General features: G+C 52.9%; 1 protein-coding gene across 3 annotated transcripts in view; it reads left to right on the top strand.

Annotated features, from left to right (window-relative positions):
- Positions 1–13,081, top strand: part of CPLANE1 (ciliogenesis and planar polarity effector complex subunit 1) — a 2,680,747-nt gene that overhangs the window by 1,993,398 nt on the left and 674,268 nt on the right. For all 3 annotated transcript variants that reach the window (XM_085631095.1, XM_085631092.1, XM_085631094.1), the window contains exon 41: positions 12,090–12,349. In XM_085631095.1, coding sequence (XP_085487221.1) covers positions 12,090–12,349 — 260 coding nt within the window. The remainder of the gene's footprint in view (positions 1–12,089; positions 12,350–13,081) is intronic.

Raw genomic sequence — 13,081 nt, 5'->3', positions numbered from 1 at the left:
GGCACGAAACCATTTACACTGCAAGTGGAATGGGAAAGGTTAGATAGTTTAAAGTGACTGATTCCGGAGGAATCCGATCAGTGGGACTAAACGAAAAAGGAACTGGACACTTGTAGAGTGAACCTACGATGGAGCACCGAGATGCTCGAGTTACCTAGCCCCGAGGCTGCGGCTGCGTGGGGTTCAGCAAGATGTCGGGAGTCCTCGTTGTAGTCTCAGGAGCCTGAAAGAAGAAGTTGCTGGCAGGCGACCAGTGTCGATGTTCAGAGAGATCCAAGCCTGGATCGGTGATGAAGGAAACCTGAAAGCAGAGGGGACTCAGTTCTCAACCGCTAGCCGGCGATCGTGTGGGTACCAGGAAGGTACCGGCTGAAGTCACCTCGACCAGGTGAGTGGATGATGTCGGACTCGGCTGTTCCTTGGACCAGGAGGCGCGGCGGCGACCCGGAGGGAGGGCGAGCTGTTCCACGAAGGTGTCTGCTGTCGATGATGCTGGGCCCAGGAATGGGGCAGCAGGTCTTGGCAGTGTCAAACCCACGCGGTGGAGTCAAGATGGCGTCGGGAGTGGACCAGGAGGGTCCGAGGTACTCCTCTGTTGAAGGGGAGCAAGAGCCAGTCTGGAGCAACCAGACCAGTGATGAAAGTCTGTCGTGGTGCGTCGTGAAGAGGGCCACAAGCCGGTCGGCGAGTGGTCGGACAACGCGGTGAGCAGTAAGGAGCAGAAGGGCCCCCACGCGGATCTCGTGGATGCTGGGGAGGCAGACTTCGGTGCTGGAGCCGCTCAGGGTTAGGGCTTCTCAAACCCTAGGTGCACTCACTCGAGGGTCCCTCGGTGGCCGTGCTAGATAAGCGTCGTGTAGGTTCTGAAGATGGCCGGTCCCGCAGGTCTCGTCACACCTACGAATCTCAGCTGGGCTGATGATGTAGGTAGAGGTCAGAGATGGCAGGGAACCCGGGTCTCGTCGAGCTGGGCAGTCTTGATCCGTGGGAGAGACGTACAGCAAACCGCAAGCGCTTAGGTGGTGCCTGCTGGTGCAGGGTGGCTACTCCTTAGCCACAAGGGAGAGTCTTCAGAAATAGTCAAGAGTTCCTTTCGTGGAAAGTAGTTCAAGATTCAGAATTATCCAATTTGGGAAGGGGACTCGCTCCTACCTTTTATTCTAAGAAAAGGGGCTGGCCCGTGACTAGGTCCTACCTATGGGTGGGGCCAGGAGGGGGGTGGTTACACCCCTATCCTTTGTCCGGTTTCGCCCCAGCTCAGGGGCTGGTGTGCCCCCGAAACTGGTTTGAGCCGGGCTATGCACAGTGAGCACCGGGGTGCCACTTGCAATCACCTTCCTTTCAGCCCTGCCTACCTGGGATACACAACCCTGTCTGGGATGGTGCTAACACCGCCCTTGACAGGAAACCCTTTGTCCAAGCTCCCCTCGCTGGAAGATCTCCCAGCAGCAGGAGGTCAGACTTGTGTCTGGTGGCAGCATCCATTTTGTGATGCTGAGGCTTGAGTCAACTTTTAACCGGGGTTCAAGGTTACTTCCATGTCGTGCCCCTCTAAAAGGGGGTAATGCTAACCCCGTCGCCGGAATTGGCGAGGGGTTCGTATTCCAATTCGTATGACACCTTACTCGACATGTGTAGGTGAGGCGATGCCAAAGTTAGCAAATAACCGCAAAGGTTATAATGCATTTTAAAGGAGTTGGCCCGCGTCACCATGGAACGGCTATTAGGATTTGGTTCCGCAAGCCGTCGACGGGCTCAGCTCGCGCCAGAGCACCATCTCACATGATTCCCAGCACTCTGCCTTCAGGATTGATAAGGCCTGCCATAGGAGTGACTGACAGGAATCCATGCGTCCATTTTAGGGTTAGGTATAGGAATACTACACCTACAGCAACGGGTGATTACACCACCTTGCCCCAGCTGTCGTGCAGCCAGTTGTGTCAGATTTGGGCGGCCATCCAGGGGTGGCACAATACATGCTGCAGCCCCTGGTAGGCCCTGGGTACACCGATACCCTGGATACCTGTGGTATGCTGATACAGGGAGTGATAAGGCGGCCCAGTTCCAATTAGTGGATGCACCTAATGTACATGTGTGTTAATTTCGAGAGAGAACAGCTAGGCTGTGGGTCTGATTGGCAGGCTCGCAGCCGGGGAAAGTCGTAAACCAATGAAGCAAAAGCAAAAAAATCTGGGTGATCATAGGATTGCAGACCCTACTCTCCTACACACGGGATATGTGCCCGGGCCCGAGTTACGTCGCCTGCTTTTGCTGGGCTCCCGTCCCGTGCGATCCTACCTCCTGCAGGTGGACATCGCCCGGAAATGTGTTCAACGTATCCACCGCATGGCACCACGCTGCCCTCCATACACGCCATCACTATCGCTAGTCGGCTGGCCCAGAAATGACGGATTTTTCACACCCGCCATGCTCCGGGAGTGGACGGCGAGGGACATCGTCGAAGCAGAAATGCTATTTGAGGAGGGACAGCTCCGGCCCTACCGACAGCTCATGGAGGATTACGATTTGCCCCCAGGCCAGTTCCTGCTCCACCATCAACTCCTCAGCCGCTTTCGGCCATACTCTGACCTCACGCAGGGGGAACCTCCCACACATCCAGTCCTCCACACAATCTTACGAATGGGACGGGGCCGACACCTTATTACATGGCTGTATAAATCAATCGGGGACCTGACACCCCCACTGCTGGGGCCTCTCCGGGCCCTATGGGAGGAGGAGGCAGGAAGACCATTTCACGACAGCAAATGGGACAGGGCGATAGAATTCCCCAAAAAAGTATCCAGGAATGCCCACTTTAAGAATATACAGTTTCACATTCTCCATAGGGCCTACTTGACGCCTGCGCGCTTTCAACGCTTTTATCCTGACACTACATTTCTGTGCCCTCGCTGTCAAGCGCGGGATGCTGCCTTCTTTCACATGTTCTGGACCTGTCCGGGCATTCAGAACTACTGGACATCTGTCCACTCGACACTCAGAGACCTCACGGGGCTGACACACTTGACTACCTGGGAGGGTTGCGCGCTGGGTATCCTGGGGCGGAGAAAGCGACACAAGGTACCGATGCGCTTCGTCTTCCTGGCCCACCTACTGGCCAAACGCTGCATAGCCATGCACTGGCGGTCCCCTACTGGTCCTCCACTTGCAGCTTGGGTAGGAGCGGTTCTAAAATGGGCCGCAGCTGAGGAGGACGCAATACGAGAGGAGGAGGCCAAGGGTACCCGTAAAACCCCAATCTCTCTAGAATGGGCGCTCCTACTACACCAATTCGGACAATCTCAGACTCCAGCTGCCCCGGTAGCCGATATGCATGCCCCCGATGTCGCACCACCTCACGCGGTTCCGGTCCCCACGGCGGGGAGTCCCCCCGCCCCCCCCCCCCCCCCCCTTCCCCCCCCGGGTACCCCTGCACCACCTTCGGGCCAGATGGGTTCGCCCCCCTATTCATCTGCTGCACCCCACGGTTTCCCATCCCGGATAGCGCACACGCCCATTCCCACCTAGATAGGAGGCAACTATACAGCCGAATGGGCAATGGCGGACTCGGGACATAGTCTAGGCCTTGTCACTCAGAACTTCATGGCACTCCCTAAGTTGGTTCTCCTCCCCAGTTTTCTAAATAGGCAATGATCTGCTACAATATAGACCACTTCCACACGGAACAAGACATAGACATACTTTCTACATTGATGTTGGTCTCGGTTTCTACACATGTAACATACTCCTTTCCATGGAACGTGATGTATGTATGATTATATTCTAAAATGCCAATAAAAAGAATTTTCAAAAAAAAAAAAAAAGTTGGTGTTGATGACCTGAGTTTCCTTGCTACCGAAAGTAGGCACTCCATTTTGTGTCTTGGTATCTATCACCCTTCCTGCATTCATTGGTCCTCCTCATATTTCTAAGGAGGACGAAAGACTCCATCATTTGTACCCTAGAAAGCCCAAAGCTTTTATATTTATTGCACCAAAGTAAATAGGGTAGACATTTGTCTTGTTTTGGGACATTCCAGGGGGAAAGAAGGGTAAGGCAGTGCAAAAATGGATCATATCTCGATGGATTGTCCTCTGCATTAAGAAATGGTATGCACTGGCTAAAAAGCAGCCCTCAGAAGGCTTACAGATTTATTCCACCAAGGACAAAGCTGCAACCACTGCTTTGAAACACGTAGTGCTTGTCCTGTACAAGTGTAAGGCAGCTACGTGGGCTTCACGAAGCACTGCTGTCTTGATAGTCGGTTCCAGCGAGAGTGGCATTTTGACTGCTTCGCTCTTAAGGACTTTTTGATCTGAAACAAGTACCAGTCCCACCTCCTTCATTGGTACTGCTGTGATATCTATTCACAAGGTGATGAATCTGCTGTTAGAAATATCCATCAGAAGAACAAGTTACTTATCTTTGGTAACAATCTTACTAGTGGCTCTAACTGCAGATTCCCGAATGATCCTCTCCCGTTCCTGTTCTTTGAAATGGACTCTTTTTACATCCAGCAACATCCCAGTTCAGAGATCTGCACACTGGTCATGTCTGTCTGCTAATGGGCTCTGCATCTGAGGGCACAGTCAATATAGAAAGAAACTGACATCTGCGCACATTGGTGCCACCTATATACGGCTTCTGTCGTCACTTGAGTGGAACAACATCGACATGAAGCCGCACGGCGCACCCTACAGGTGCATAGGAGTACTGCTTTAAAAGTTTCCGGCTCAAGTCTGACGCCTGGGGAATATTCACAAGGTGAGAAATCTGCTGTTAGTTAGAGCATCCACCAGAAAGATCATTACCGAAGGCAAGTAACTTGTTCATTTGGGAGTATCCAAATGATGCAACTAACAGCATAATCTATGGGAATCTTGGTCTTGTAAATGGTGTAAAGATTAAGTATATCAAGGCCAAGCTGTCCATTTTGTCTCTATTGATATGCTTTTTCAATGACAAATTGTACTGTCAAATCTTCTCTCTGTTCAACAAATGTTGTTTTGGGATATATAATGCTTTGTATAATGTTTTAGATGTACTGTATTTTATGAATCTGAAAGAAACACGTTAGTTAGATTCCTCACCTTAGAATATCCCCAGGCGTCAGACTGGATCCGGAAGATTTTTCGTCAGCAATACCCCTTGCGCGTCGCTAGGCGTCGTCTGCGGCTCCGCGTCCGTCGTCGGCGTCGTGCGCCGGAATGACGTCGTCGGAGTACTTAGACGCCGCCCTCGCACATTGACGTCAGTTCTTCTTTTTTCCGCGCCAGTAAGCGCAGATCCGGGAGAGCTACCCCTTTAGTCATTTTTTGACTAACTTTTTCGATCACGACTCCGGTGCCGGTAGGATGCCTGGTTTTAAAGCCTGTGCTGACTGTAGCCGCTTGATGTCGGTTTCGGACCATCACTGCCGGTGCCTTTACTGCTTGGGCCTCGACCACGACGCGGAGTCGTGTTCGGACTGCAAGGCCCTGACCTCGAAGGCTAGACTGGAGCGGTCCCGTAAGCTTCTCGAGATTCGCCACTCGGCTCCGCGCCCCTCTAGATCCCGGTCCAGGAGGAGGTCCAAGGATCGGTCGCGGAGCCGCAGCCGACGTCATCATCGGTCGTCGGGATCCAAGTCTTTGGGTAAGTCGAAGCACTCCAAGAAGTCCAAGAGGCGACACCGCTCTTCGGACTCCCCTCGCCGGTCGCGCGACTCGGCCGAGGGTCAGGGTGGTTCCACCCCCGCGGCTCCGGTGGAGCCGCACAAGTCCCCATACCCACCGGTCCCTGGGACTGACGCGACGCCGGCGGAAGTCGGTGACTTCCTCTCGGCCATGAGGGGCCTGGCTCCGCCGTCGACGCCCGCTGGCGCGCCTTCGGGCCCCGCGGACCCGACTGGGCAACCTTGCCTGCCGGCGGCTCCGGCCCCGGCGCCGTTGACGGCTCCGGCCTCGACGCCGCAAGCGCCCGAGGGACCCGTTCCCGAGTCCCCGCAGACGCCGGTCGACCTCATCACGCCTCCTCCACCGGCGTCGACACCAGTACCACCTCCGACGCCGACTCCACTCGGCGTCGAGCCCCGGTTCAGCCCCGGTCCGGGCCCGGCGCCGATACGGCGTCGATGGACGCCGCGTTCGGCGCCGCTGGAGACACATTTTGTCTATCGCCCGGCTCCGATCCTTCCTCCTGCATACCAGGAATCGGATGATGGGGACAACTGGGAGGGATCCGAGGATCCTATGGCCGCTCAGGCTCAACTGTCACAGGATTGGGCAGATGAACTGGGGGAGGCCAGTGGTCTGGATACCTCTCCGGACACTGGATTCATCTCTCCTCCGACTGTGGCTTCGGAGGAGGGTGCTGCTTTCTCTGTGGTGCTGCGCAAGGCGGCCGCAGCCCTTGGCCTCGAGCTACCTGCCGTGGCTGTGAGGACTAACGTCCTCACTGAGGTGCTTCAGTCTGCAGCAAGCTGCACTGAGCCTCTGCTGCCATTCAATGAGGCCCTCACTGACGTTCTGCAGGGCACCTGGTCCAAGCCCTCCACAGTTCCTCCTGTGGATAGGAACGTCGCCAGGCGCCACCGCCCTGCTCCGGGCGACCCCAGTTTCCTGTCCCAACACCCTACTCCCGAGAGCCTGGTTATCCAGGCCTCTACCTCCCAATCCTCCTTCCCGACCGCTCCGCCGGACCGGGATTCCAAGAGGCTGGAACAGTTCGGCAAGAAGCTGTTCTCCTCCCTTAGCTTGGGTCTGCGGACTTTGAACACCGCCTGCCTCTTGGACCGTTATTCCCACTCTCTGTGGGATACGGTGGAGGACGTGCTGCCCCTGTGTCCGGAGGAGGTCCAGACACGACTTACCCAGGCTCTGGCCGATGGGAGGGATGCAGCACGACATGCTATCCGATGTGGGCTTGACACTACGGACTCGCTGGGTAGGGCGATTTCTACCTCAGTGGCGCTTAGACGTCACGCCTGGCTGCGGTCCACGTCCTTTTCGGGCGATGTCCAGAGCACCCTCATGGACATGCCCTTTGATGGCACTCGCCTTTTCGGCGAGAAAGCGGACAGTGCGCTGAATCGCTTTAAGGACTCCCGGGCTACGGCCAAGTCCTTGGTCCTCTCGGCCCCGCGGTCGCAAACTTCCGCCTTTCGCCCCTTTCGTGGCCAAGGAAGGGGTGCCTCCTCACGTGCGCCTAGCCACCAGCCGCAGAACCAACCTGCGCGCGGACGTGGTTTCCGCCGAGGCGGTTCTGGAGGACGACGCGGTCAGCCCACCTCCACCCCGGCAGCATCCGCCTCAAAGCCTTCCTAGTCCGAGCTTTCAGGCCCATTACACGCCAGTGGGCGGCAGAGTTCGCCATCACCTGCTCCACTGGCGGTCCATCACATCGGACAGGTGGGTGCTGCAAATCGTCTGAAGGGGCTACTCCCTCCCCTTCGAGACGACCCCTCCAGCCATGCCACCGCAGCACCACCGTATCTCGGGGGATCATTTGAATCTTCTCCACAAGGAAGTTTCGGCCCTCTTGGCCAAGGGGGCCGTCGAGCGCGTTCCGAGTCCAGAAGTAGATCGTGGTTGTTATTCCCACTACTTTCTGGTTCCCAAGAAGGGCAAAGGAGGCCTACGCCCTATCTTGGACCTCTGGAACGTCAATGCCTTCCTCCGGAAGGAAAGGTTCAAGATGTTAACTTTGGCTCAGGTTCTAGCTGCCCTAGACCCTGGAGACTGGATGGTAGCGTTGGACTTGCAGGACGCATACTTCTACATCCCCGTCCTGCCGGCCCACCGGCGTTACCTGCGGTTCACGGTGGGCCAAGAGCACTTTCAGTTTACCGTGCTCCCCTTCGGCCTCACCAGTGCCCCTCGGGTGTTCACGAAAGTGATGGCGGTGGTCGCAGCTCATCTGCGCAGATCAGGGGTTCCAGTCTTCCCCTATCTCGACGACTGGTTGTTGAAGGCGGGCTCGCCCCAGACAGTCGTCTCCCACCTCCGACTACTGCGGATCTCCTGCATTTGCTGGGATTTTCCATCAACGTGCCGAAGTCACACTTGAGTCCCTCTCAGAAGCTCCTCTTCATCGGAGCGGTTCTCGATTCGGCGCAGTTCCGGGTCTATCCGCCGGAACAGCGGGTCCGGGATATTCAGGCCCTGATTCCCATCTTTCGGCCTCTATCCTGGGTTTCGGTCAGGCTAGTGTTGCGGCTTCTGGGGCTGATGGCCTCCTGCATCCTACTAGTGCATCACGCCAGGCGGCGCATGAGGGCTCTGCAGTGGGACCTGAAGTTTCAGTGGGCCCAGCATCACGGCAACCTGTCCGACCATGTCTTGATCTCGGAGGGCACTGCACGGCAGTTGCAGTGGTGGCTCACGGACCGCGATTGGGTCAAGGGCAAGAGCCTCTCCCTTCCCCAACCGGAGCATGTCGTAGTGACGGATGCGTCCCTCCTGGGAAGGGGTGGCCATATGGGAGAGGCGGAGATCAGAGGCCTCTGGTCTCCGGTGGAGTCTCGTCTCCACATCAACCTGTTGGAGTTGAGAGCGATCCGACTTGCACTGAAAGCTTTCCTTCCCTCTGTCAGGGGAAGTGTCGTGCAGGTGTTCACGGACAACACCACCGCCATGTGGTATTGCAACAAACAGGGCGGGGTGGGGTCGTGGACCCTTTGTCAGGAGGCTCTGCGCCTCTGGATGTGGCTGGAACACCAGGGCATCACCCTAGTGGTTCAACATCTGGCGGGCTCTCCGAACGCCAGAGCAGACAAACTCAGCCGCCGGTGCATGATGGATCACGAATGGCGTCTGAACTCCGAAGTGGCGCAAGGTCTCTTTCAGCAGTGGGGAGAGCCTTGGTTAGATCTATTCGCCACCGAAGAGAACGCGCAATGTCAGCAGTTCTGCGCGTTGGAATTTCCAACGGGGCACTCGCTCGGCGACGCTTTTCGTCACGAGTGGAGTTGCGGTCTGTTGTACGCCTTTCCGCCTATACCACTTCTGCCCAGAGTGCTGAAGAAGATCAGGCACGACCGGGCCCAAGTCATCTTGGTGGCTCCGGATTGGGCACTAAGGTACTGGTATCCCGAGCTACTCAGTATGTTGACCGATCCTCCGATACGTCTGCCCCTTCGGGAGGATCTTCTGTCGCAGCAGCAGGGGACGGTTCTCCACCCGAACCTGTCCAGCCTCCACCTCCATGCGTGGAGATTGAGCGGCGGCAGTTGATGCCATTTGACTTGCCTCCTGAAGTCTGTGATATCATTCTGGCAGCCAGGCGTCCCTCCACAAAGACGGTATACGCCTGCCGGTGGAACAAATTTGTGGCATGGTGCACAGCAAAGGCTGTGGATCCCCTTTCCGCCCCTCTTTCTGAGGTTCTCCTCTTCCTTCTTTCTTTGGCCCGGCAGGGCTCTGCCCGGGGCACCTTGAAAGGTTATCTTGCTGCCATCTCTGCCTTCTTGCGGCTTCCTGATCAGCCTTCTCTTTTCAAGTCCCCTGTCGTTACACGCTTTCTAAAAGGCATTACTCACACGTTCCCTCCTGTCCCTTTTGTAATGCCTCAGTGGGACTTGAATCTTGTTCTCACATTTCTAATGTGCGCTCCCTTTGAGCCTCTTCATAATTGTCCTCTTCGTCTGCTGACGCTTAAGACTGCTTTTCTGGTAGCCATCACCTCGGCTAGACGGGTGAGTGAGCTCCAGGCTTTATCTTCAAAGCCTCCTTTTCTCTCTGTTCATCCGGACAAGGTTGTCCTTCGGCCTCGTCCCTCCTTTCTTCCGAAAGTGGTGACCCCCTTTCATCTTGGGCAGTCTGTCACCTTGCCCACCTTCTTTCCGCCTCCGCATCCTTCCAAAGAGGAAGAGAGGCTCCACCGTCTGGACCCAAAACGTGCGCTCTCCTTTTATCTGGACCGCACAAAGCAGTTCCGAGTGGACGACCAACTTTTCGTTGGATACGTGGGTGCTAAGAAGGGGAAAGCTGTGCACAAACGGACCATCTCTCGGTGGGTCGTTTTGTGCATCAAAATTTGTTACTCCTTGGCAAAAAAGGACCCTCCTGTTGGGCTGCGCGCCCATTCTACTCTGGCCACGGCGGCTACTACTGCTTTGAGACGAGGTGTCCCTTTGCAGGACATCTGTCAGGCGGCAACGTGGGCTTCGCTACACACGTTTGCCAGGCATTATTGCCTTGACAGCCAAGTCCGGAGGGATGGCTTCTTTGGCCGTTCTGTCCTCCAGGACTTTCTGGTGTGATCTTGGTTCGCAGACCCACCACCGGGGATGGTATTGCTTGGGTATCTATTCTAAGGTGAGGAATCTAACTAACGTGTTTCTTTCAGATGAACAAGTTACTTACCTTCGGTAACGATGTATCTGTAAGAAACATTAGTTAGTTAGATTCCTCACCGACCCACCCATCCTCCCCGTTCTGCGAACTGACATCTAGGGTTAAGGTTATCCTTTTCAGGCCCCTAGATTTTCTTTTTGGCACCAGTGTCGTTCTTTGCATGGCTCTGCGTTCCTGGCGCGGAAAGCTATGTACAAGAACTGACGTCAGCGCGCGAGGGCGGCGTCTAAGTACTCCGACGACGTCATTCCGGCGCACGACGCCGACGACGGACGCGGAGCCGCAGACGACGCCTAGCGACGCGCAAGGGGTATTGCTGACGAAAAATCTTCCGGATCCAGTCTGACGCCTGGGGATATTCTAAGGTGAGGAATCTAACTAACTAATGTTTCTTACAGATACATCGTTACCGAAGGTAAGTAACTTGTTCATTAATGCGCTTTTTTTGAAAAAATGTGTTACACACAGTTTAAAATAATCTTTTTTTATGTCATTATAAATGTACAATAATATGTTTTTAATAAAGTAGCCTATTGTGACAATATTTGGGAGTTGAAAATTATTTAAAATTGTTGTGTGATTGAATATGAGGAAGGGATTATTGTAGGTGTTTCAATGACATTCCAAGGGATTGCTGACTTTTAAACTATCTAATAGTACTCCAATCCCTTAGTGTTATAAGGGGTCTCTCTCTATTTTGTATATACCTTTGCAGCTCACCAGAGCATGAAGTGTCCATTGTTCTGCTCTCTGCAAGATGCAGTTCTGGAATTAAAAACTGTTTGCTGCGTGAACTGGTCTTACACAGATTCAGGATATTTAAGAGGACCAGGATCCTGCAAGTTCGTATTTCGCTTGAAGCATCTAGTATGTGGTTCTCTGACTTTTTCTCTATGGAGAACTGACATGCTCCCAGTATTTCTTTGCTTGTGTCAAGGATAAACTAGAGTAGTTTACTTTTGAACATTTGACTCCTCATCTGCTGAGTGTTTTTGGTTGTCGACGTATAATAAAATATTTCATGTGGTGATGGACTCCAGAGAGAAAAGCTATATACATATAGGCTGGTGGAGTGGCTAGCTTTTTTGAGACAGGTACGATTGTATGAAATATGTAATAACGCCTCTTAGCCTTTTCTCAATACTCTTGCAAAGCAGTATTGCCTTGATGTGGATGACAAGGTGAAGCCTTCTCGCGAGAGCAGTGATCCAGTGTACTATCTGATAGCTTACATTGTTTTCTTCTAAGAGACTCCTTCATCAAATTTTCTAGTGCGTTGATGGTGAGTACTTCAGAAAGAATCTAGAGAATTTTTCTGATAGAAGTAAATGATATGCACCTCATCATAGCCATTGAGCAGATCCTGTGGTCTCTGCAGATTCATCTTCTCACCACACAATGACTCCCATTTTCTGCCATCTCCTGTGCCTGAAATGTCTGGAAACTAATATAGTTTGAATAGAGTAGGTCCTATTATGCTTAGTGTAGCACTGCCTGACCGCTTCAGGCACACTCTGTCATACGTGGCACCATACTCTGCTGGTACAGTACGAAAGGTTTCTTAGGCTCTAGGCTGTGGCTGTTTGTTTGTTTTTTAAATGAAGAATATGCTGGGAGCACAGTGTCTTTGATATCCAAGGTTCATAAAGGTACATAACCTTCCTTTTTCACTGAATATGCTAGGACATAAAATTTTGAAAAATGTAAATTTTGTAATGGTAATGATTTATTGAATTAATCTTAAAAATTGCTTTCTAGATTATTTGCTTCAGCTGCCAGTTCCCCCGAGCCAAAATCGGATTGCGAAATCTGGCAGTGCTGGAGATAGTGTTACCTGGAATTTGTTCCAAGATGATGTTGATATTGTGAAGCCCACAGAACGATCAGTGAACACTTTATCTGCAAACACCATGAGCAAAGTACGGATGGACTCAAAACTGCAGGAAATGGAGGCTCAGCTGTCAGCGCTTCAAAGCATGGCTCAGGATATGGAACGTGGCTTTGCTAACAGTGAGCTGGTAGGTCCTCCATAGATAACCGTAAAATTAGATGTTATTGTCGATCAAATTTCCATAAAACTAAGAATGTTCGTATATTCTCCTCCACTGCACTTGTGAACTGCATATCCTGCTCTTGTAATGAGACTTGCAGCACTCCTTTAGCTGGCCTCTTTAATGTGGTGGAGTAGGGGAATGTAGCTCGGCCTCCAACAAGTAAAACACATCCCTAAATACACCTGTGCTTCTTTGCTTCCAGGTTCACCAGTTCAAAGGCCACACAGATATTTGCATGTTTATCTTCTAATTGTGGTGTGTATGGCATTGGTTAAACACACTTGGTAATGTCAGCTTCCCTTAACCATATGCTTTACCATATACTGAAGAATGGAGTACCCTACTTAATTCCGTTAAGAACACCAGTCTGCAAAAAGAAGCAAACAGATTAGTTTTTTCATTGTATGGACAGTCTCTTGGTAATTTGGCTAATCAACCTATGGCTCCAATGTTCTCGTCTCAGTGGCTTGCTAGGTACATACCCTCAGGGTTTCAGTGCTTTTCTCAGAGTGTGTCTGAAAGATTAGCACTCATGTGAGCTGTATTTTTGAGTTGCCCCATATAAAAAGGCTTGATGTGCTGCTTTTTTCACAGCCTCTGCGTGATCTGTCATCAGCTAGACTGTTGGCTTAGAATGACATAGACGTGGGGGCTCAGAAACAGAAGATCTATACCTATGTAGGAAAGTAAAATCTC

The sequence above is a fragment of the Triturus cristatus genome, chromosome 2_1 (genome assembly GCF_964204655.1).
Source record: "Triturus cristatus chromosome 2_1, aTriCri1.1, whole genome shotgun sequence".
Taxonomy (NCBI): domain Eukaryota; kingdom Metazoa; phylum Chordata; class Amphibia; order Caudata; family Salamandridae; genus Triturus; species Triturus cristatus.
The sequence above is the reverse complement of the archived record's forward strand: the minus strand, read 5'-3'. Positions and strand labels throughout refer to the sequence as shown.